General features: G+C 58.3%; 1 protein-coding gene across 1 annotated transcript; it reads right to left on the bottom strand.

Moving 5' to 3' along the window:
• Positions 1 to 749: 749 nt before the first annotated feature.
• Positions 750 to 24,123, bottom strand: LOC117651627 (acid sphingomyelinase-like phosphodiesterase 3a). Its single transcript, XM_034395807.1, is given in 10 exon segments — positions 750 to 2,955; positions 3,059 to 3,240; positions 3,606 to 3,718; positions 5,545 to 5,743; positions 12,584 to 12,843; positions 13,111 to 13,307; positions 16,552 to 16,720; positions 21,540 to 21,608; positions 24,031 to 24,106; positions 24,109 to 24,123. Coding segments are annotated over 10 exon segments (1,506 nt in total). The 3' UTR covers positions 750 to 2,729.

Raw genomic sequence — 24,123 nt, 5'->3', positions numbered from 1 at the left:
CGAAGCTTTGCGCTTAACTGAGAGTACGTTTAAAAATGCACCAGTTCGTACAAAAACGTGCATCGTCATACGGCACTTCCTGCACTAAATTCGTGTACTTCACGCGCATGCCTGCGACTTGGTGCACGAAAAAACGGGGTAGTAATTTACTGTGTGCGAGTGAGAGGGGATGACGAGTCCTGAATAATGGACGAGTCTGGCCCGAAGTGGTCTTTGAGCCAAGTAATTACATACGTCTCCACCCAGTCCATCAGGCGGCCCCGAGGCCACGGCGCCGGGCGACGCGGGTTCGACTCCCGACGGCGGCGGCGCGACACTGCGCGCGAAAACGCCGCAGTCTGATTGGTGGCGTGATAAGGGTGAAACAAGTTCGGAGCGATCGGGCGAATTTGGGCCGATTAGTCATCGTTTTTGCCCGTGCTTCTTGTTCCCCAAACAGGGCCTGGCCGGCCTGCCCGGGCAGCCACTAGCAAACCCAATTATGTAATTTGACACGTCGCGCGGGGCAGGCCGGGGCAGGCTGGGGCAGGCACGCTGGGCGTCGCGTAACTCGGCAACAAGCCGACCCGGCCGGGCCGCGGGCTGACCCTCTGGGGGGTGCACCCTCCATGGCGCCACCACGCCCCGCCACGCCCCGCCACGCCCCGCCACGCCCCGCCACGCCACGCCCCGCCACCGCCACCGGCCTGCGACAGCCCACACTGCATGTACACGGGATTTGGGCCCGGGTCAATTACTACACGGCTGAGTTAGCAAACTGACGGTAATATTTATTTATGCAGTATACATAAAACAAATTTCATTACAAAGTGGCATTTCCCCCTGCTCACGCACTCGCTCCGTCTCTACACAGCACTCGCGCGTTTGCCACGCGAGAGAAACAAAAAGATAGGAACGGAAGGAAAAAACGCCATTCAGTCAGAAGAAAACATCGTCTAGCATTCCGAATAGAGTTACCCGCCCCAACCCCTCCCCTTGCGCTACCTAAGAATGTCTTTTTTTTTCAGACGGCACTCACACTCACACACATATAATCATAGACATTTATTTGTATGTACAATACAGGTAAAATATACTTCTCGAAGAGTTAAGAGTAGATCAGAAATAAATTCAAGAACACATTTCACATAATGCAGTAAGTAAAGTCGGAAGCAGAGTATTTTCCGTAAGCTAGTCACAGCTAAGCTTTAGTCACATGGACTTTATAAAAAAAATCTGATCTGAATTTTATAGATGTGACTTGGCTAGGTTACGAAAAACGCCCCATTAACAGGCAATATACCGTAATGGACTTTTTCTAAAGCAGTTACGTCACCACGGAACAGAAAGCAAACGTTATGTTATCTTAGCCTAAATTCCATAAAATCAATCCTCAGCTTTGACTAGAAATGTAGCCTCAAACTACAGTCTGAGAATATCCGAAAAAGAAAACAACGTATGTACAACAAAATTCACATAATATGACACAAGTCGAACAGAGCCGTGTCTAATATTCTTAACTCAGCAGCATAAACACACATTTAACTTGTCACATAACATTCACCCCTTTTCTCACAGCGTATTCCAAAATAATTTTTCTAAATTTCTTGAGAGCCAAAAGTAGGCGTCGTTTCTGTCGACACCAAGCGGCTGGGGCAATTAGATCCGAAACCGCCACTCTTGACTTGAGGTCACACTCACGCGTCCTTGGACGCACACAGACACACACGCACGCACACCAGAGTAGGTACAGATGACAGAGTGATGCATTTTACAGTAGCGCTGCTTCCCGGCGACAGCGGCCAGTCGAGTCGGGGAATAGGGGCAGGGTTGACGGTTCGTGCTTAGGATGCTCAATTAGGAAGCAAGCCGGTCCGAGAATGACGGATGGAGAGGCAGCGCCCCGCCGCCCCACCGCAAGTCGGATCTGTCTCTGGCTAGCCTCGCTACAGGCAGGCCTAGCCTCAGGCCGAGCCTCAGGACGAGCGCCGCCGTCCGAAAGGACCCAAAGAGGACGCCGAGGCTAGATTGATAACTCCCGGCCAGCAACACAAAGAAACATTGGGGAGAACCGTACAACCGACCAAGACTCGGAGACTTCAAAGTCTCCGGAAACGGACACTGGGAAAAATCATGTTTTTAAGATTTTTTTTTTACTTGCCGCTTTTGTTTTTTCATTTCGCAGGACGTCTGGGACTGAAAGAACTATACAACAATCAAGGACATTTTGCTAAAGCGGTATCGGGTTGTGCTTTATGAGTAACAAGTGAAACTATCTGGTGTTTTTGTTGAGGGAACTTCGTCCTCTCAAACAACAACAAAACAACGACCAGGAACGAAACGAGAAGATTCTTTAGTGATGACGAGACCAAGTCTCAGAAGGTTTCCTACATGTGGCGTGCTCACACAGCCCTTAAAAACAAGCGGCAAACACATTTTTTAGCTAAAATAGAGAGGTGCCTCGAACAAACACAGACGAAGAAACTTTACAACGTATAATAATGTACAATATATCCTATTTGGCAAATGTTTCATATATATTACATCGCTTTACAGCGCACTCCACTCTCTGGCCGTGATGTTGTCCCGTTCCATTTGTTCCCTACATTTTACAAAATATCAAATCTCTTCTCTTCCCGCGGCTCTATTTACTTGTTTGGTCCACTCAACACGGTTTGTTTTCTTTTCTTAATCCCTACTCGCTGTGCCGCCGACCCTTGCGGGCCTCCGAGGGGTGGGGAGCAGGTCCATCATGACGTCCTCAGGGCGGCCACCAGGATGGCGACGAGGAGGCTGAGGGGCACCGAGGCCACGCCAGCGGCCCCCGACGCGGGCAGCGCCGAGGCCGGGGACTCTAGACACGTCCTGTAGTCGCTGTACAGCAAACGCGTGATGGCGCAGTAGTGGTATCGCTGGCACTGCGGGTAGCAGTTTTCGGGCCCGTCGTACAGCATGGCCGAGTTGGCCCGGTAGTACCTGGACAGGGAATTCCACTCTCAACGCTTTGCTTGCACCTGTTTACCGCGAATCCACACCGGACTCCGACTTTGATTTCGAACAGTTTTTGCGGTTTGCTCACCGTGCGAAGCTGGCCGGGCCGAGCTCCGGGTCCGTGAAGGACTCCGCCAGGGCGTCGAAGGCGCGCGCGTTGACCTCGCGCATGCCGTAGTAGCTCGTCAGGTTGTAGCCCAGCTGCCAGTCGGCGCGGCCCTCCCGGTTGGCCCTGGCCAGGTCCAGGTAGTACTGCGAGTAGTCCAGCACCTGCCCAACACAACACTCCACTGTCAAGCGGCGCATCCGGATTTAACCTCACTTTTCTGAAAACCCCGTTCGGTCAGGTCTCATGCCCAGTGGGCTAGAAAACCGGCGGCGCCGGCGGCCAAAAATCTAGAGGCGTTTTGAACTCCAGAGTCGGTAAAAAGGATTCAACCGAGCTTGTGACCCCACCAATGGATTCCTCCCCAGCAATCCATTGGTGGGGTCACACGGTCGGTTCGAGTCCCATTTAGCGACTCTGGAGCTCAAAACGCGTCTTGTGTCTTGGCCACCTCCGCCGGTCTTCTGGCCCACTGTTCGACAGCGTCCGTCAACGCATCGCTGGGGTCGGTTCCGGCTTGGGTACTCACGCTGCCCGTGGTGTTGTCGTACTTGTAGAGGCGGATGCCCGGGTTGTTGGAGCCGCCCTGTGTCCGCCGCGGCGTCACGGAAGGCGGCATCAGCATCCACGACACCGGGGAACCTGCAATCAAGCGGTACCAGGCGTTCTTCAAGCGTCCTCAAACTCCGCCATTTCGACAAAACCGTCTCGCGGATCCCCTGACCGGTTGCTTGGGCCCGTCAGAGCTCTTCTGTGCAGACACTGTAAAAAATTCCGTACTTTTGTACGGAAATGGTATAGAAAAATATAGAACGGGTAGGGAGAAAAGTACGGAACGTTCCGTATTTGCTCCATATGAACCCATGTAAATGGGTACGGAAAAAAAGTACGGAACGTTCCTTAGTTGGCAAGTACGGACGTTCCAGGCAAATTATTGACCATACACGTTCCGTACTTTTTCCGTACTTTTTTCTCACAGTGTAACAACTGCTTGAGATGCCAACAAAGAGTTTCCTCCAGAGGATGTTCCCGCGTCCACGTCCAACACGTCCAACACGTGTCGAGTCCAATGCCTGCACCGCGCGGAGGCGAGGCGTGGCGAGGCGAGGTCCGTGATGTATCATGAGTCGGGCTCCTCCGGCTTGACGGCCGGAAATAAGCCGCGTCAAATAAATTATTTGGCGTCGTGTCTGCTCGCCCCGTCCGAGCGGCCAGCGCACGGACGCAGACGGGCGTAATCAAATTAAAGAGACAAATTAAGCAGATAAGGAACTCGCTGCGCCCGTCGAAGCCGCGCGATGCACAGTGGGCCAGAAGACCGGTGGAGGCGGCCGAAACTCTGGACGCGTTTTGAGCTCCAGAGGCGCTAAATGGGACTCGAACCGAACGTGTGACCCCACCAATGGATTCCTCGTTCGGGGAGCAATCCATTGGTGGGGTCACACGTTCGTTTCGAGTCCCGTATAGCGACTCTGGAGCTCAAAACGCGTCGGGGATTTTGACCGCCTCCACTGCGGTCTGTCGTTGCGGTTCCGGATTTATACTCCTAACCAGCCAACTGCACTACGGTGTCTTCGGCGTTATTTTCCTGGCTGCTTTTTTGTCATCAAGACCACCAGCATCCCGAGCCCTCAAACCCCGCGCCTATCTATTATTATTTTACCTTCAAAGAAAAATCTCCAGCCCGCAAAAACAAAAACAACAACAAGAAAAGGAGGCCGGATTATAGTGCGCCTGGAAAAAGGAGGTGAGGGGGAGGGGGGGGGGCGTCGCAGGGATTCATTACTGTGCGGTTCGAGACGCCGGCCGAGAGCTTTGCCGATCAATTCCTTCGTTAGCGTCGTCGGCCCACAAAGGGGCCGCGGGGGCCCTCCAGTTCCATTTCGGCCGCTTTGTTTATTTTTCTTCATATGGCGGCCGAGCCGCGCGCGACTGGTCGAATCGGGATTAGGAACGAAGACGCGGTAATAATGGACCCTGTCCTCTGCTGACAGCAGGTGGCGCCTGGATGGGGGCTGATAATCGCTCGGCTAGGTCGCTAGCAGCAGACTGATTCCGAGAGTCGTTTTCGTCGCTCTGTCTCTCTCGCACTCATGGGGGTTTCCGTATATGTGCGAGAAAGACAGAGTGACGGAAACGACTCTCGTAATCAGTGCTCAGAGTGCTGGATTTGGACACTGACCCGCAGGGGCGCACAGTGGATTTGCCATAGAAGACCGGCGCAGGCGGCCGAAACTCATGACACGTTTTGAGCTCCAGAGTCGCTAAATGGGACTCAAAACGAACGTGTGACCCCACCAATGTATTCCTCGTTCGGAGAGCAATCCAACGGTGGGGTCACACGGTCGGTTCGAGTCCTACACAGTGACTCTAGAGCTCGAATCGCTTGCAGAATTTTGGCCACCTCCACCAGTCTTCTGGCCCACTGTGAGTCCACCAATAAAATGAGTCTTGTCGTTCGTCGTTACCTGTGTCGTTCTTGACCACCCGGAAGGTGTCGGAGTGCCTGTTGCTGAAGAACTGGCCCAGGATGACGTCGGAGTAGCGCTTGATGGTCTTGAGGAAGCGGGTGTTGTGGTGCTCCAGCAGGCCGCCGTGGCCGCTTGCCAGAGTGGGGTTGGTGGCCCGGTCGTCCGCCCCTGGGGCGGTGTGTCCCACGAGGTACACCTGAAGGAAGAGGAGAAAATATTACTCGCCCGCCGCATTCGGCTCTATTTGCTAGGATGTTTGTGTGTCCCCCTCCGCCGTCGATGTGTGTGTGTGTGTGTGAGAGAGAGAGAGAGTGTGTGAGTGTGTGAGTGGGAACGCGGCGTTAGTGTGTACAGCTGGCTCAATATTTAATTGCCCTACAAGCATGAGTCCTTTGGTGGGTACACCGCTCGAGCCACTGCAAAAAGCACAATTTGCGAACGTCTTTGGAAGGTTTACAAGGAAGACTTTCCGGAATTTCCTCACTTTTCCCCGTGTTCCTTTCACGTCGTCAGCAATGAACTGCCAATTTATCTGTGGACATTGGGTCTGACATTTTAAACGAGGTGGCACGAAAGTCACGCTGTCGTCGACCATTCCATCAAACGAGGGAGCCACTTTTACTTGCAGATTATCAACAATATTTTAACAGTGGTCTCTCCCCCGGTCCGTTGGTGTCAAAGAGAGCACACCCCAACCCTCCCTCCCTCCCTCCTCTTCGGCGTGCCTCGATTCCAATCTAATATCTCCGGTTGCTACCTATCCTCTTTCAGGTCGCAAGAGGTTCGGGGCGAGAGGGCTGGAGGGGTTGGCTGGCGGCAGAGAGAGTCGAGTGGAGATCTTCACAAGGGGTACGTGGCAGCAATGGTGAGAGGCTCATTTGAGACAAATCAGCGAAGGCCGACGCGAAAAGCGACAAAGTCCGAGTGGGTCTCGTCGAGACGGCGATACACTGTGAGTCAAAGCTCTGTTTGAAAGCAGGCCTCCAATTTCAAAAAAACGAGTGGGGGCGATAAGGACAAAAGACACGAGAGAGAGACAGATGGATGGGTGGATAAGGTGAGGCGCCGCCTCGGACACGCGGGGTCGGCATGACCGTGGTGACACACTGACAAAAAAAAACGGACGAGAAAAAAAGCGGAAGATAGATTGTGGGTATTCATTTTCCTGGGGCGGGGAGGCACACATGCTGCCAATCTATTACCTGCGATAAAAATCAGGAGGCGCCAGTATGGCACGGTGCTTCTGCCGGACTGGCTGCCAGCCCCGTCAGCCCCGCCTGTCCCGCCAGCCCCGCCTGGCCGTCCTGCTGCCGCTAAATGCGCACCGTAAACTTTAACTACCGTAATCTTGGTCCTGCCGCCGAGGCGCCTGGCCGGCCTCCTTTCCACGCGGGGACATGGAGGAGAAAATAGGCGCGACAACAACAACAAAATAAAGCCCCTTTTTTTTCGAGTGTGGCCTCGCAGACTGAATCCGCGAGTCGTCTTCGTCTCTCTGTCTGTCACTCTTGCACCAGTGCGGCACGCCCCATGAGTGCGAGAGAGACAGAGCGACGAAAAACGCCTCTCGGAATCAGTCTGCTGCCGCCGCCTCGGGAATATCTTGGGGCGGTCCATTCAAGTCGGTTTGGCCGCAGTGACTCTCATTCGGACCGCTAGGCCGAATCGCGCGGCCCCTCGCACGCACACACGCACACACACACACACACACACGCGCACGCACACACTCAGACGCGCTTGCGCTCAAACCGCCAATCCTGGACTACGTCAAGCCGGGGCGTTGCGTTGGCGGAAGCGGACGGCGGCCCACAATCAGGGTATCCACTGCGCCCCGCCCTGCCCCGCCCCGCCCCACCCCGCCCCGCCCCGCCCACCCCGCCCCGCCCCACCCCGCCTCGGCGGCAGGACAGGCAATCACGATGTGATGTGGTTCGGTTCCGTCCGGGCTGTGCCTGTGTGGGTGTGCCGGCGGCCGCGGCCCGGCGTCCCTCGGCACAGCATCTACTCAGACGGTGGTGCCCGGCCACGCCGCACAGTGGGCCAGAAGACCGGTGGAGGCGGTCAAGATCCCGGAAGCGTTTTGAGATCCAGAGTCCGCTAAACAGGACTCGAACCGAACGTGTGACCCCATCAATGGATTCCTCGTTCGAAGAGCAATCCATTGGTGGGGTCACACGTTCGGTTCGAGCCCCATTGAGCGACTCTGGAGCTCAAAACGCGTCCGAGTTTTGGCCGCCTCCACCGGTCTTCTGGCCCACTGTGTGCCGGCCGCCGCGCTCGGGTTCACCGCCGGGACGACGCCGGCGTCCTTTTTTCGCCCCTCCATTCTGCATAGCGCGTTGAACCGGGCCGGAAAGCCCGCGGTCAAAGATGGACGGACGGATATTGACCGCGGGATTGATTCCTGCAGCGGACAGACGAAGAGAGAGGAAAAAACACGCAGACGGCGGTATTCGAACCCCGGCCCGGCGTCGTCGTCGTCGCTTTTCCGTCCACGCTGCGGTGACTCGATTCTTTGCGTCATCGCGCTGCGGACCGGACGAACGAGTCTACCCGTCTACCCTCCAGGACCCAGCACAGTGGGGCAGGAGAACGGTGGAGGCGGTCAAAACCTCCGACGCGTTTTGAGCTCCAGAGCTGCTAAATGGGACACGAACCGAACGTGTGACACCACCAATGGATTCCTTGATTAGAGAGCAATCCATTGGAGGGGTCACACATTCGGTTCGAGTCCCATTTAGCGACTCTGGAGCTGAAAAAGTATGGAATTTCAGCCACCTCCACCGGTCTTCTGGCCCACTGTGGCTGGCGTAGCTTCCCCTTGTGGCCACGTCAGTTTTAAAAGTAGCTCTCAAAACGCACGAGTCCTAATGATTGCCATAAGCTCTGGTCTCCGGCTGAAATTCGGGCTCTGCCCTCGAGAAGTGGCCTCACCAAAACGGACGGGTGAATTTCGGCCCACTGATGTGGCCGCACTGGACCGCCCTTTGCGGTTTTCGTTGCGTGAGGGATTCTTTTGTCGGCGGCCAGTTCTCCGCGGCGGATCAAAGGAGCGTGTATGATGACGGCAATGGGGAGGATGACGACAAACACGATGGAGTGGGCGGGGTTAAGCCCGGCCCGCTCGTCGCTCCGTCTCTCTCGCACTGACGGAGCGTCCGCTGTGGGTGCGAGAGAGACAGAGCGACTCTCGGAATCAGGCTGGCGGCCCGGCCTGGCCCGGCATGGCCACTGCCCCTGGCAACGACAAACCACACCGCCTTGCGCAGTTTGGTCCAGACCGCCACAAAGCCTTCCCCCTCCACCACGCACCGCGGCCGGCCTGCTTGCCCTCACCCCAGGGCACTTCTCATCATCATCTGGCGAGGCGGCCATCTGCGCGGCATCTGCCTTGCATCTGCGCGCCAAGCCGATGACATTCGCGCCGTATACTCTTTTAAATATCCCTTCTTTTTTTTTGCAGTTTTTATTTGCCAAGAAGCTTTCCACGTCGAGGTGATCAGCGTGGAGCGGCTGGCGTTTTCTGTTCGCGGGCTCTCAACGTCAAGGGATCATCCTGAAACGGTACGTGATTGGCTGTGGAGCGCCTGCGTTGGAGCGGGTAGGCAAGCCCGCGAGACACGGCTGCACCCGTGTTGCCTACCTGCCAGGCGCCCGCAGCCACCGAAGTGGCTGAAGTACTTAAACGTTGCCCGCGAAGCTCGCGCAGCCAAGTGACTCGGTGACACACTGTCGGCTTCCCAGTGTAGGTGGCGCCTTGCCGCTCGCGTGCCGGCACTGTTTACGGCCATCGTGACGGCGGGGGGCGCTTTCTGCGTGAGACTGTGATTCGCTCCGCCAAGCGTGTAATAAAACATGACAGCCGCCCTCGCCTCGACTCCCGCCTCCATCACCTTCCTGGGGGTTCTGGGCCGCGCGGCCGGCCCCGGACACGGCCTCGGGCACGGCCTCGGACACGGCCCCGGGCACGGCCCCGGACAGGGGGTCAGCGACGAACGCGGCAGAGCCGCCGACGGTACATATTCATCACGACAGCGTCCCCTCCCCCTCCCTTTTCCAAAGCCACGATCGCACGTATTAGCCGGCGTGATTACGGGCCACGTCGCACGGTGGGCCAGGACACCGGTGGAGGCGGCCGAAACTCCAGACGCGTTTTGAGCTCCAGAGTCGCTAAACAGGACTGGAACTTGACGTGTGACCCCACCAATGGATTCGTCGTTCGGAGAGCAATCCATTGGTGGGGTCACACGTTCGTTTCGAGTCCCGCTAAGCGACTCTCGAGCTGAAAACGCGTCCAGGATTTTGACTGCCTCCACCGGTGTTCCAGCCCACTGTGCGCTGCTTCCCCTGGTCGCGTGTGCAGCGAGACAACTCATTCGGCACACAATGCCGCCCGGCGACAGGGCGGCATGAAGAAGGCATTAGGGCGGGCCGCGGCTGCCACCACTTTCCCTGTAGACTCATGCAGAGAGTCGTCCTCGTCGCTCCGTCTCTCTCGCACCCACACAGGGACGCCCCGCGAGTGCGAGAGAGCGGGAAAAGCGACTCTCGGAATCAGTCGTCTACCGGTTCGTCTTCCGTTGTCCCGCCTCGTTAGTCTGCTTCCAAACAGTCTCTGTCTCGCTCGCCCGCCTCCAGAACGCCACAGCGTGACGTGTGGGAGAGGGAGAGAGAGGGAGAGAGAGAGAGAGAGAGAGAGAGAGAGAGAGAGAAAGAGAGAGAGAGAAGAGAGAGAGAAAGAAAAGAGAGGAAGACTCGCCTTGCAGTGTGGCCGCCAACAACTCGCTTTTAATTCTCCTCGCTGCCCCGCCCGGCCCGGCCTCAATACTTCACCCGCGCACAACATCCCCCGGGGAGCGCCCCGAGCGCCGGGATGGTTTAGGGGGGAGGGGGTGGGGGGCGAAAAGGAGGAAGGGGCCCGGATTCATATGGTAAACAAGGCGTCGCAGGGCCTGCCGAGGCGTTGGCGAGGTCGTCGGGGTCGCGCGCGCGCTGCCGTGGTCCCCCTGGAGCGGATCGGGAAGAGAGAGAGAGAGAGAGAGAGAGAGAGAGAGAGAGAGAGAGAGAGAGAGAGAGAGAGAGAGAGTGAGAGAGAGAGAAGTGAGAGAGAGAGAGAGTGAGAGAGAGTGAGAGAGAGAGAGGGAGAGAGAGAGAGAGTGAGAGAGAGAGAGAGAGAGTGTGAGAGAGAGAGAAATATATATATAGAGAGAGAGAAAGAGAGAAGGAGGGGGCAGAGTGCGACGCGACGACGTGTCCTCATCATCGAGCAAGGACGCCGCCACTTGTAAATGCATGGCCATGACCTAGCTCCCACACGTGTGTGTGTGCTTGTGAGGTTGTGCTTGAGGTGGTGTGAGAGTGTGTGTGAATGGGGACCTCCTATTCACAGTCAGGCGCCGCAAGTCAACCAAATTGTCCGCAGATCCAGATCTGGGTGCAGAGAGAAAGGGCCCAAGGAGACGGGCGGATGCCGAAGGGCTTGGCGGTCGGGTAGACAGACAGACAGACAGACAGACAGACAGACAGACAGACAGACAGACAGACAGACGGGCGGCGGAGCGCGGTCGCTTTTCTTTCCTCCCGGAGAAAAAATAATGGCAGAGAAGACGGCGGAGCAGCAGGGAAAAGACAGAAGTAAATCGCCGGGGCACCACGACGGCAACACGACGTGGGATTTCGGTTTGTGGCTACAGCCGCCGCGCTGAGGCAGCCGGGCAGGGGGGAGTAGGAGGGGAAGGGGGGGGGCACACTTCAATTTAATCAAGCGACAGGGATCATTTTCACGTCGAGACTGCCAATGGAGCGATGAATAAACACTGGGATTTTTCCTGCCGCGTAAATGTGGTCGCCATGCCGCGACCCACGCCACTGCAACACCGGCCTGCCCGGCTCCGGGGAGTCCTTTTTACCTCGTTTTCCGGTTTTCCGCGGGGAAATGATTTTACCGGAAGTCTCTTCTTTTTTCCAGATTTTTTTTCTGGCTTCCCGAGAAGGCCGGGGAAATTCCGATGTGACTGCCACACTGCCACCTCCATTGAAGGGTGAATTGGTCCCGGCAAGCCTCGACCGCCCCGACCGCCTCGGCCGGCTCCACAGTGGGCCAGAAGACCGGTGGAGGCGGCCAAAACTCTAGACGCGTTTTGAGCTCCAGAGTCGCTAAATGGGACTCGAACCGAACGTGTGACCCCACCAATAGATCGCTCTCCGAACGAGGAATCCATTGGTGGGGTCACACGTTCGGTTCGAGTCCCATTTAGCGACTCTGGAGCTCAAAACGCGTCTGGAGTTTTGGCCGCCTCCACCGGTCTTCTGGCCCACTGTGGGCTCGGCCGGCGAGGCTGGCGGAGCTCCTCGAAGTAGATTTAGGCAGCCCAACGAGGCGGGATAGTGGGGTCAGTATCAGGGCCTTGGTCGAGCTGGCGGCGAGGTGGCGTGGCGGGGCGTGGCGGGGCGGGGCGGGGCGGGGCGGGGCGCAGCGCGGCGGTCGGCCTACTGAATAAAACATGCTGACTCGAGAGGGCAAGGGCCCGGGCGGGGGGAGGGGGCGCGGTGCTGGACACGCCAGGTGAGAAGGGGGTGGGGGAGGCCTCGCACCTGCCCGCTGGTGCCCTGCCCAGGCCCTGCCTGCCGGCACACCTTCCTTACCTGTCGGCCCTGCTCCAGCCCCTCTTGGAAATCTCTCGCACCCCGCTTTCCATCACGCGTCCTGACCACCCCCTTTTTCTTACCCCTCCCCACCCCTTCCCCTCGCCGACCCAACGCCGTCCTCTTAGGACGGAATGAGACGTCTGGCCAACAGGTGGCGCCTGGCTCGCCCTGCGTCTCCTAAAAGACTGCCGAACCCGGACGCGGCACCACCGGTACGCGAACCCGGGTGAACCAAACGTGTGACCCCACCAATGGATTGCTCTCCGAACGAGGAATCCATTGGTGGGGTCACACGTTCGGTTCGAGTCCTGTTTAGCGACTCTGGAGCTCGAAACGCGTTTGGAGCGTCGGCCGCCACCGCCGGTCTCCCGGCCCACCCGGTACTCACCGTCTTCTTGGCGAGGCGCGCCTTGAGCAGCTCGTCGTCCAGCCAGCGCCACTGGCCGGCGGGGTCCTCGTCGTGCACGCGGTTCTCGCGCACCTCCCAGGGCTCCCGCACCACGCCGGCCACGCCCTCGCGGCTGCGCCGCGGCTCCCACGCGTCGCGCGAGTAGCCGCCGCCGCGCCCGGGACTCTCCAGCCACAGGTTGGTGTTGAGCGCCACGATGCGGAGCGGCTTGCCGCGCTGCTCGATCGTGTAGTAGCCCCCTGCGAAGGTATTAGGGCGTTAGGACTTTGTCGCAGTGTATTCGACAGGACCAAGGTAAGGATCCAGAGGCGGACAAAATTCTTGTCGCGTTTTGCGCGGCAGAGTCGCTAAATGGGACTCGAACCGAACGTGTGACCCCACCAATGGATCCCTCGTTCGGAGAGCAATCCATTGGTGGGGTCACACGTTCGGTTCGAGCCCTGTTAAGCGACTCAATCTGAAAACGCGTCTTGAACCGGTCCTCTGGTCCACTGTGAGACGCTTACCTTTGTAGAAGGTCGGCATGGCCTCCTCCGGGAGCCAGTTCCGCCACAGGTCGGCGGCCTGCTTGTAGTGGTCGGCGTGCCGCATGTCGGGGCCCAGCACGGGGAACACGAACTGCGACGTGAAGGCGCGCAGCAGCAGCTGCGTCACCACCTGGGTGGCCTGGGAGCCTTGGTCGTGCCCGGACACGGGGCCCGCCCTGCAAGCAACGCCGAGCAACGCCACCATTAGGACCCGCTTGCCAGATCCGGCCGACTATCCCAGCAGAACAGGCGTATCTGTGGAGCGACCGCAAGAAAAGGCGGATCTGTAGGAGGCCCAAGAAGAAGGGCGGATCTGTTTTCGATACCGCATAAAAGGGCGGATCCCACTTTTTTGGTCGATTTTTTGAGTACTAAATCAAAATAATCCTTACTTTCTAAAACGTATTTTTAAACAAAAATCTCAAAATCGACCAAAAAGTTGGATCCGCCCTTTTTTGCGGTATCGAAAACAGATCCGCCCTTCTTCTTGGGCCTCCTACAGATCCGCCTTTTCTTGCGGTCGCTCCACAGATACGCCTGTTCTGCTGGGATACGTCACTCTGGCAGTGTAGGAGCCCCGCCGCCCGCCGCCGCCGGTCTCTGTGGCAGAACGCTGTACGATATTGCGTGCCATCTGGAAACAGTTGAGGCATCTCGGGTTGCATATGGAATGCACCCCACGGAGCGAATGAAACACCATTGTTGTGGCGAAGAGCCATTTGGGCATCCCCCCCCCCTCTCTCTTTCAGCTCCTGGTTTCTGTCCCTCCATAGCTCGCGCACTTGCAAACGCGCGCACACGCTCGCTACACTAGAACATTCACGTACATGTTCGCATGCGCACACTCGCGCGCTCTCTCATAACCTCCCACACCACTAGCCTCAGAAACGCACGCACACACTGAAACTCACACACACGCACACACACACACACGCACACACACACACGCGCACACACCATACGGGCGGCCATTTTGCAGGCCGCAGAATGTTAGGTCGCCGGGCATCTCATTGGGGTGTGGCGGCCGCGGCGGCCCGTATTGATTCCGCCAATAACTCTGAATCAAACATTCTCGGAACATTGTCACGGAAATGGCGTGTGACAGTGCGGCCGATGTAGCAGTGCAGCGGCTTATTGGTGGAGGGGGAGGGGGAAAGCACCGCGGGCGGCATTGTCGAATCTGGTGCTGGGACCGGTTACCACGTTGTGCATCGGGGTTCTTTAAATTAATATTATTATTTTTCTTTCGTTTTCTTCTGCCAACGATTGCAGTGCCGGCTTGCCTGAAGGCTTGCCCTTTTGCCCTGATGCCCTCGGCTTTCCGTGGGGTTTTCTGTTAAGTATTTTGCTGGGTTTTCCGTGGGGTTTTCCCTCGCCAAATCAAAGCGGAAAATTAAAATAACAATGGCAACGTGCCAAGTCCCGCGGGTGCGGATGGAGGTGTACATTTCGTATCGGCCGCCCCGGGGCGGGAGGGGGCCGCCAGGGCCGCTCGGGGCCAGGTGGGGCTAGCCTGCCGCCCCGCCAGGCTCTCCGCGAGGGAGGTCCTGTCAGTCTGTCTCTCTCGCACCGGTGCGGAGTACCGCACGAGTGCGAGAGAGAGAGAGGGACCGTCCTCTCGGAATCAGCCTGTAGAAGGACAAGGCGCGCACATTCGGTTTACGGGCTGAGCCTGCCGGGGCCTGCAGCGCTGCGGGAAAGCCTACCTCAAGGCTGGCCTCCGGGCTGGCCTCAAGGCCGGCGTGGCAAAGACTCGCAACGCGACGACGCCACTGGGAAATGGGTCACCGCCTGCGATCCGCCATCCTCGGCCATCCTCGGCGCAAATGTGACAGAAATAATAATTCGGCCGGCGGCGCGACGCGAACCCGGGCCGGAGGGACCGAAGGGCTGAACGCAAAATTGCCCGGAAGAGCGCTTGCGCTCGGCATGCGCGGCGGCGGCGGCACGGAGCCCAGCAGAACCAGGGTCGCCCTAGATTCGCTGGGGACACCTCAGACAAGACCAGTCACACTGGCATAGATGTGACAGACACGCCCTAAATATAACCCTCCATGCATCGCTAAATATACCCCTCATGCATCCTAGATGTATCCATGTATCCTAGTCCCCAGGCGCGTTCTAGGGAGCCTAGCGGAGCGGTGTCCTAGAGAGCCTAGCGACGTCCTGGAGTCGGCCTAGAGTCGACCCAGAGATGAAGACAGCCATCCGTCGTCTCGGAATGACGCTCATGGCGCCTCATGGTGCCTCATGGCCAACCAGGATGTATCTCATAGTCGCCCCGACGGTTGGCCACTCTATTTTTCACAGTGCTGCGGCCTGGGACGGGGAAGGTCGTGAAGAAATGAGAGCGAATCGTGGGGAACGGGGGGAAGGGGGAGCGGGAAGTCTGGCCTCTCTATAATATATGTCAACCCATAAGCAGTGGAGTCCTCCCCGACGCCCCGGCTCCGCAGTGGCTTGCTTTCTTTGGTTTTGACCTAGTTATGGAACAAGTTTATGCTCCGCCTTTTCCTACATTAGTCGCCGTTTCGGCCGCGCCAAAAAAGTGCGACAAAACGACAGAATGACCGCTGTGCGGACGGCGTGAAGTCGCAGTTTGGCGGGAAGGGGAAGTCGGTGCGACGCTGCCGTGGAAAATTGCTCGGACGTCAGCAGGCAGAAGCACCCACCGCGCGCTAGAGTTGCCAACCTCAGCCTGCCTTTTTAGACAATTTATCGATGATGAAGCCAAAAGGTTTTGTCTCGCAGGCCTCGGTTAGCAACCTTACTGCATTTTTGAAAGGCCGAGGTTGGCCAACAATTTCGGGGGCCAAACCGGTTGCCCATGGGGGGCCCCGGGATTTTTTTGCGCACCTCGTACTCTTTTGGCAGCACTGCGGCGAGGCAAGGCCGCCCCGCCCGCGCACCTTTGAGCGTCACCCCTCCCACTTTCATCTCGCCCTTCCTGGGATCGCTTACGCACGACGCCGCTCGAATTACTTTCATTTTGGCGCGAAACCGGAGCCGCGTGCGCGGCCGTACAGTGTCGTGGTGACGCGGCGCTAAACGCGTTTTGCGGCGATGCGGGCGATCGAGAGCCACGGCCTTCTTATTGGATTGGCCGGAGTGTGTGGCACACTGTGTGCACTCCAAGGCGCGCTCGAGAGGGCTGTGCCCACCGGGCCGTGGCCACACTGTAAAGCCAGCCGCAGGCGTGGGCTGTACACCTCCAGACGCGTTTCGAGCTCCAGAGTCGCCAAATGGGACTCGAACCGCACGTGTGACCCCACCAATGGATTCCTCGTTCGGAGAGCAATGCATTGGTGGGGTCACACGCTCGGTTTCGAGTGCTGTTTGAGCGACTCTGGAGCTCAAAAGCCGTCTGGGATTTTGACGGCCTCCACCGGTCTTCTGGTCCACTGTGGAGTGGAAACTTACCCGGTCCAGAGGACGAAGTCGACCTCCTTGGCGATGTCCTTCATGGCCGTGGTGGCGGACTCGAGCAGGGCGAGGGGCGCGTCGCAGTGCAGGTCGCCGAAGCGCCCCTCCGGCCGCTGGCTCTCCCGCATGCCCAGCCCGTTGCCGTTGCCGCTCCACCGCCGGCAGTCTGCAACAGGGAAGCAAGGTTCAAATACCACCCTCCTCCGCCCTCTTTTCAGCGTTTTTCATGATTGCACTGTCGTGCTCCGCTGCGCACTGAGCCAAAAAGCGGACCCCGCTGGCCGGGTATTCGAACCCGAGCCCAACACGCGACCGTTTTGCGGCTGGTCGCACAGCCAAGCCGGGGCATGATTCCATTTGCACGGGTCACCATAATCGGATCCCGTTCTGTCGCAAGCGTGTTGTGTCGGGGCATTTAGCGTCAAAATAATCCTCCCCCCCCCTTCCCCCGTGCAGAGGGCTGCCAGCCCACCCACCGCGCTGATAGCACAGTGGGCCAGACGCCCGGTGGAGGCGGTCAAAACTCTGGACGCGTTTTGCGCTCCAGAGTCGCTAAATGGAACTCGAACCGAACGTGTGACTCCACCAATGGATCACTCTCCGAACAAGGAATCCATTGGTGGGGTCACACGTTCGGTTCGAGTCCTGTTTAGCGACTCTGGAGCTCAAAACGCGTCCAGAGTTTTGGCCGCCTCCACCGGTCGTCTGGCCCACCGTGGATAGGTGGTGGGAGAGCCCTGTCTGCCGGACGCCCATCTTACACAGTTTCCTCTTGAAAGCCCAGATGCTAATGTTTCGAGATCCATTTCCAAGCCGTGACCCGCGCCTCGCCTCGCCATCCCCCTGAATCCGCTCGCTTGGCATGATAATTTATGGATGCGCCCCAACTGCAGTAGGATGAGAGTCGCCAAGACTTGGGGGGGGGGGGGGGGGGCAGTGACCGCGCAGGCCAGGCCGTGGGGGCCGCGGCCCAGCCCATCTCTCGATGCATTAATTCGACATTTGTTTCCCCGCCTCCCCATCTTGGTTCATTTACCGGATGTGGGGCTCGTAAATCCCCGTCATGTCACTCGCCAAGCCAGGACGGTAATAATGGGAACCTGGGTTCGACTACCAGCCGAGCCGGTAGGCAAACGGATTTTTTGGTGTTAAGTTTTCTTTTTGTTTTGTTTTTTTCTGTGAAATGCTCCGGCCAAGCGTGTTTTCCCGGTGGGTTCCTCGCTGCCGCGCTGGCCACAATAAGGAAGCGAAGACCGCGAGGGGGTAACGACTTCGGGAATCCGGCTGACAGCAAATTGGTAATCCGTAACCCGGATGACCCGAAATTTAGAGGTAATCCGGGGTAATCCTGCTAAATCCATAGGTAATCCAGGAATTTTTTTGTTGTAATCCGGAGGTAATTTGGGGGTAATCCGGGGTAATCCGTAATTCGGCTGACACGAAATTTACCAGTCGTTACCCCCTCGGAGATCGCCTCGCCTGCCTGACTCGCCTGCAGACTGACTCGCTGTCTCTCTCGCACCTGCCCGGGACGGCCCATGAGTGCGAGAGAGACAGAGCGACGAAGCAGTCTGCCTCATTGGAGTAATTTCTGCCCCGGATCGGACCGAGCGGCCGGGCCAGCCACGGCCGAGCCACGACAAGTGGGATTTGAATAGCCATAAAGTGGCGCGAAAGTATCCAGACCGAAAAGAGGAAGCGGGAGAGAGAGAGAGAGAGAGAGAGAGAGAGAGAGAGAGAGAGAGAGAGAGAGAGAGAGAGAGAGAGAGGATGAGAGGGTGGCGGAGTGGGAGCGAGAGGGAAGGGGTAACGGATTGGACGACCGCACGGGGCCTGAGCGCGGCAGCCAGCAGTATTAGCAGAGCACAGCGGCTAGGCGGCGCCACTGCCACGGTTCGAGCAGCAGGCCTGATGGTCCTGGGACCTCAGCCAAGACGTAGCCGCACTCAGTGGGGGGCTTCCCCCTCCCCTCCCTCGCCCCGCCGCCGCCGCGCTCAGAGGGCAGGCGACCGACCGCCACCGGGAGTTGCAACCAGGAAAAAAAAAGCACGCAGACAAATACAAAACGAGAAACATGGGTGGTGCAAACATTTGACAGTCGTAATATGAAATTTAATCCGGCTTTACGCGCGGCCCCCGTAATTGTTTCTCGCCACCGCTCTTGTCACGTCCGCCCTCTTTAAAATTCCAGTGCTGGCGCGGCACGGCACGGCACGGCACGGTGAGGCACGGCACGGCACGCCACGGCACGCCGCCGTGCTTCCCCAGATTTGCTCGCCTGAAAAGACGGCGCTGGCGGTCGGTGGGAGTGTCGTGTCGACGGCCTCGGCGCCGCACCGGAGAGGCGGCTGAAAAATCTGTCCCGGAACAGCGCCGCCGCCATGCTGGACGCGTCAGTGTTGCCACACTGGAGGACGAAAATTCCCATAGCCTTCTGTAACGCCACGGGCTAGTTCCAGGAAGTCCCTGCGAAAAGCAAGCACCGTTTTTGCAGTGCAGGGCCGCACTGCAAGGCTTGGCTCGGCCTGGCTCGGCCCGGTTTGGCCGGTCCCAGAGTCTTTTCCCTCCACACCTGGAAACTTGCGTGCCCGCCGTGCCCGCCGCGCCACTGTACTCTGAATTCCCAGCCGAGCGATTGCGAAGTGTCGCTGCGTCGCTCTGTCTCCCTCGCGTCCCCAGGGGCCGCCCCGCGAGCGCGACAGAGACAGAGCGACGCCCTTCGCACTCGGCCCTGCTGCGGGTCGTGGCACGGATCCAGGACCCGTTGCTTCCCCGTGACAGGGGCGGGGGGAGGGGGGGGGGGGTTGACTCGGCTGACTGAAGCTCAGCCTGTCACCCCTCCGGGGCCCTGTAGCCCCCCGTAGGCCCCCTGGCGGGGATGCCCGTCAGCTCTGACACCTCGTATTGTTTCCACCTCGTGCCGTCCCCCAGGCCCCGCCGCCCCGCCGCCAGGCAGCCAGCCAGGCAGCCAGCCAGGCAGCCAGCCAGCCAGAGGCACATCGCGGCGCGGCGCTCCGAAGAGTGTCCTCGCGATCCTTCGCGGCCCGGACCGCGGTCCGCCCCGACTACACTGTGTAACTCGGCGTTCACACAAAGGACAACAACAACGGAAAACGCCACTTGTGGGAAGCATCACGTAATGCAAGTCGGTGCTTACCAGGAAGCAGGGGTCGCCTCCACAGCCCACACATTGCGCAACGTGCTCTGTCTCTCTCGCACGACGGACAGTCCATAAGGAGGTACTACACAAAGAGAGCCATGCAATAGGGTTGCGCAATGCGTGGAACAAGTCAAGTAAGCCAAACACTGCCGGCCATGGCTCATGGCTTTCACATCAGCATCCCTTTCCCCCACCACTGTCGTGACACACCACCTTTAAAAGTGCCCAAGCGTCGGTGGCCCGTGCGCGCGCGTGTTCAAAGGCCCCGCGTTCCGCTTCTTCCCTTTTCCCCATTTTCCGGCCAACTCGCCCCAAATTCTGAAAAGCGCGCTGACAGCGTGCTCGGCCGGCCCGGCCCGTGGCACCGAAAGAATCGCATGAAAGCGTGTTTTGTTGCAATCTAATGGAAAGCCGTGGCGTGGCGTGGCGTGGCGTGGCGCGCGTGGCCCGCTTCGACCTCCATTTCATCCAATTTGAAGCTCGCGCCGTGTGAAGCGTGCCTCTAATGCACAGGTGTATCATTATGGCTAAAAGGGTGCCGCTAGCGGGGCGGGGCGGGGCGGGGCGGGGCGGGGCGGGGCGGGGGGGGGGGGGGGGGGCGGGGCGGCCGGATGGCTTTTTGCGGCCAGACATTCGTTGTGCCGCCACTGCAAGACCGCGAGCACGGCGAGAACGCCGGGTATGCGGCGTTCATATTGCGGCCCGGTCTGGATCTGGGCACGTGGCGTGGCGTGGCGTGGCATGGCGTGGCGTGGCGTGGCGTGGCGTGGCGCGGGACGGGACGGGACGGTTCCTGGAATGGAGGGCTTCTCCGGGTAGGGCCGCTGGAAGCAGGGCTGGAAGCTGGAGTTGGAATCCGGCGGGGTTGTCTGCGACTCAGGCCCCGCGGGTTAACTCGAGCGCGGATTTGAGCAAGCGCGTCGATTGATTTCTCATGAGTGCGACGAGGAGGGAGGCTGCCTGCTTCCCCCGCTTTGGCGGCGCAGTACCCGCGCGCTCCGTCCGGGTCACGGGTCTCTATGTTCTCGTCGGGACCAGAGCTCGTCGGCACAGCGAGCCCGAATTAGTTTATGGAAATAACGGGGCCTTGGCACAAAAACTCGTCAAAATGGAGGCCGTGCACTGCCAGCTCCCCAGCGGCCCGCCGCCCCCGCAGCCCCCGCAGCCCCACAGGCATCCTGCGACGAGCCCTTTTCCATACTTGTTCCACCAACTTCACAGGCCCGCCATACAGCCACGAAAATTCTGATTTAAATTCAACTAGCCGACCGTCTGCTGCCTACATTATCAGTGTTGTTGCTGTTGTGTGTTTTGTCTAGCCGTGGCCCCGGCGTGGTAGCGGGGCGTGGCGGCAGGGTGTGGCGGTGGCGGTGGGCCCATATCGAACTTTGTGTTTGGCCCGCCTTTTTGCCAACGGTTACATCCGGCCAGGACTACTTAAGCCCCAGCCATTTGCCCTCCCGAGGGTTCGTGGTGGTCCGCTCTCCGCCGCCACCCCCTCCCCCCTTCCTCCCCCCTCCCCCTTCCCCTCCCTCCCCTCCTCCCCCGCGACGTCTCCAAAGCCCCTGGTAGCCGTTCCGCGCTCTATCCCACGCGCCGTGGAGTGGTTTTCGTTAATCGCCTCACCGCACTGTAAAGACGGACAGGCGGACGGAGACAGACAGACAGACAGACAGACAGACAGACAGACAGACAGACAGACAGGACAGACAGACAGACAGACGGATAGACAGAAAACCGCGAGGTCAAAGGCCAATATAGATCGATAGCCGGTGGCGAGATTGACTTTGGCTCTCGCGCCTGTTCGTTCTTTCGAGAAACTTACTGTGCCGAATGTCCCCGTCCAGCGAGTAGTTGACGTCATAGTGGAGGTCGGATATGTGCCAAAAGTGACCTGCAACACACACACAAGAACAAAACGGTTACCACACCATTAAAAGGCAAGCGAGCCCCTGCCCTCCCCCGCGCAAAACAGCTTGAATGTGATATCCAGTCGTTAAAAAGCGAGAGTTGATCCATTGAAGGGGCCGGGACACTTCAGCAGTGGCGTAGCAGTGGCGTGGCAGTGGCGTGGCAGCCGCAGGTAAAAGGTTGCGGCCGCCCGAAAGGTTATGCCGCCCCTTCTAAAAAACGCGCAAACTCTTTCCGTTTTTGCTTTTTTTTCTCACCAAATGCGGCCTTTTGGGAAAACGACGGCGGGTGGAGGGAGAAGACATGGGAGGTTGCACGAGAAAAAACAGATGTCCCTTTGGGGACACACCGCTGCTAGGCAGGTTATCTTTTTAAAGCGGCGCGCGGTGGAAAGTACACGGAACGACAAACAAACCGGGCTCCACAATTTTTTGAATTTTCGTTCTTCTTTTTGGATTATTTTGTCCGGACGCGGCGTGTTTGAAATGAAAAGTTTTGCGCGTCTCCAATGGTCGCCGGCCGCGTCGGGCTCACCGCATTGTGTGTCTTGCTTAACAGAATTAGAAACAAACTCCTTGTACGCGCGCGTGGCACCTCGGAGGAGGGGAGGGGGAGCGGGAGGGCCGAACTCGCGGAAAGAATGCAAAACTTGGTACCGGAAAAGGAACCTAGAGAGAGGGAAGACGTGACCGGGGCACAGTGGGTAGTCTAAGAAGACCGGTGGAGGCGGCGTCAAAATCCCGGACGCGTTTTGAGCTCCAGAGTCGCTAAATGGGGCTCGAACCGAACGCGTGACCCCACCAATGGATTCCTCGTTCGGAGAGCAATCCATTGGTGGGGTCACGCGTTCGGTTCGAGTCCTGTTTTCGGCTCTGGCGCCCAAAGCGCGTCTAGAGTTTTGTCCGCCTGCGCCCCACCGTCAAAACGGTACCTGGTTTTTCCAGGAAGCCTATGGTAGAGGCATAGGTGATTTCCAGGGAGCTCATGGGAAAACCAGGAACCGTTTTTACCGTGCGGTCTTCCGGCCCACTGTGCTGGGGCAGTAGTCCGAATCAAAAACCGCGTCGAGCACGAAACGGACGGGAGACGGCGGAGGATGAGAAGACGGAAATGGCAAGCGGGGCTAGAACCAGGAGGGGAAAAGGAAGGAATTAAAAGGGAGAGGGAAGAGAGCAACGAGGTCTTCGTTATAATATTACGAGCGATGCGGTGTGTTGGACTCCAATTAAGGCAATGCGAATCCACTGGCAGCTCTACTCTCGTCAGCTGCCAGCAGGGTTGCCACCCTCGCCCCAATTAAACGGCTTGACACTTTAAAAACGCCGCTCTCAGCGGTGTGGCCCGGGGCCTGGCCTGGCCGGGCCCCGCCTCGCCTGCCGAGGGGAGCGAGAGAGAGAGTCAGTCAAAATACTTTGAGAACTCGCCAAAGAGTAATGACAGATGGTCGTCATTTTCGGGGATTACACCTCAAGTGCTCCCAAGATAAAGCAATTTCTATTGTTGAAGTTGTCGGCCTGCGCCCTGCCAACTTTGTCCCAGACAGGTGGTTGCCTGGCGGGTCGGCGTCTCAATTTTCGCCTCTTTTCTCGCGCGGGCATCTCCATAATTTTGCGCGCCAAACATTTGCCGGGGAAGCCGGTCCCGGACCGCATTCATCCCTTTTCAAGGGGATTGCTGCTGAATGGCGACACAGCACTGCAAGGCGTGTCGTCAGCAGCCGGGGGAAAAACGAGGCAACAGAGATTGCCCAAGTTGAGGCTGTTGTCGAAATATTGTGTCGCCGAGCGAACAACAGTGTGCTGGATCCATGTTTTTTCCCGGATCCAGCTTCAATCTTCCCGCGGCACTCCGCCCTTCCGCGATGAGGTCAAATTTCGGCGCGGCGTCTCCCCCGCCAAACTCCTAATTAACAATATTCCTCGAAATAAGAGAAACATGGCGTCTCCATAGATTTCTTTGTCCCCATTGTCTCCGTTTTTTCCGGGCCGAACAGTCGGTCACGGCAACAATGGACAATAATTCCGCAGCCCGACGCTGCCGCACGCCGCCGCATTGTCTCTGGAACAATGGTGCCTCATCCTCATGAGGGCCCCGAAGAGCCCCAAGACGGCCGTGCGCCGAAGCGTGCGACCATTTTTCGACATGATTCGCTTTGCGGCCGCTGGGCGGCCGCTCGGCGTTGTGTAGTGTATGCACCCGGAGTGCCGTGCTGCCGAAGCACAGTGGACTGAACCTCAAGACGCGTTTTGAGCTCCAGAGTCGCCAAACAGGACTCGATCCGACCGTGTGACCCCACCAATGGATTCCTCGTTCGGAGAGCAATCCATTGGTGGGGTCACACGTTCGATTCGAGCCCTATTTAGCGACTCACTGTGAAACCGGTGGCGCGAAAAAAAGGAACTCACCAACTGATGGTTGCGATAGGACGGACGAGACGGCCAGGAGCGGCAAGACGAGCAGGCAGCCAGGCAGCAGCCAGGCAGCCAGCCAGGCCGCAT

Source organism: Thrips palmi, unplaced genomic scaffold (genome assembly GCF_012932325.1).
Source record: "Thrips palmi isolate BJ-2018 unplaced genomic scaffold, TpBJ-2018v1 HiC_scaffold_6, whole genome shotgun sequence".
In the NCBI taxonomy this organism is placed as follows: domain Eukaryota; kingdom Metazoa; phylum Arthropoda; class Insecta; order Thysanoptera; family Thripidae; genus Thrips; species Thrips palmi.
The sequence above is the reverse complement of the archived record's forward strand: the minus strand, read 5'-3'. Positions and strand labels throughout refer to the sequence as shown.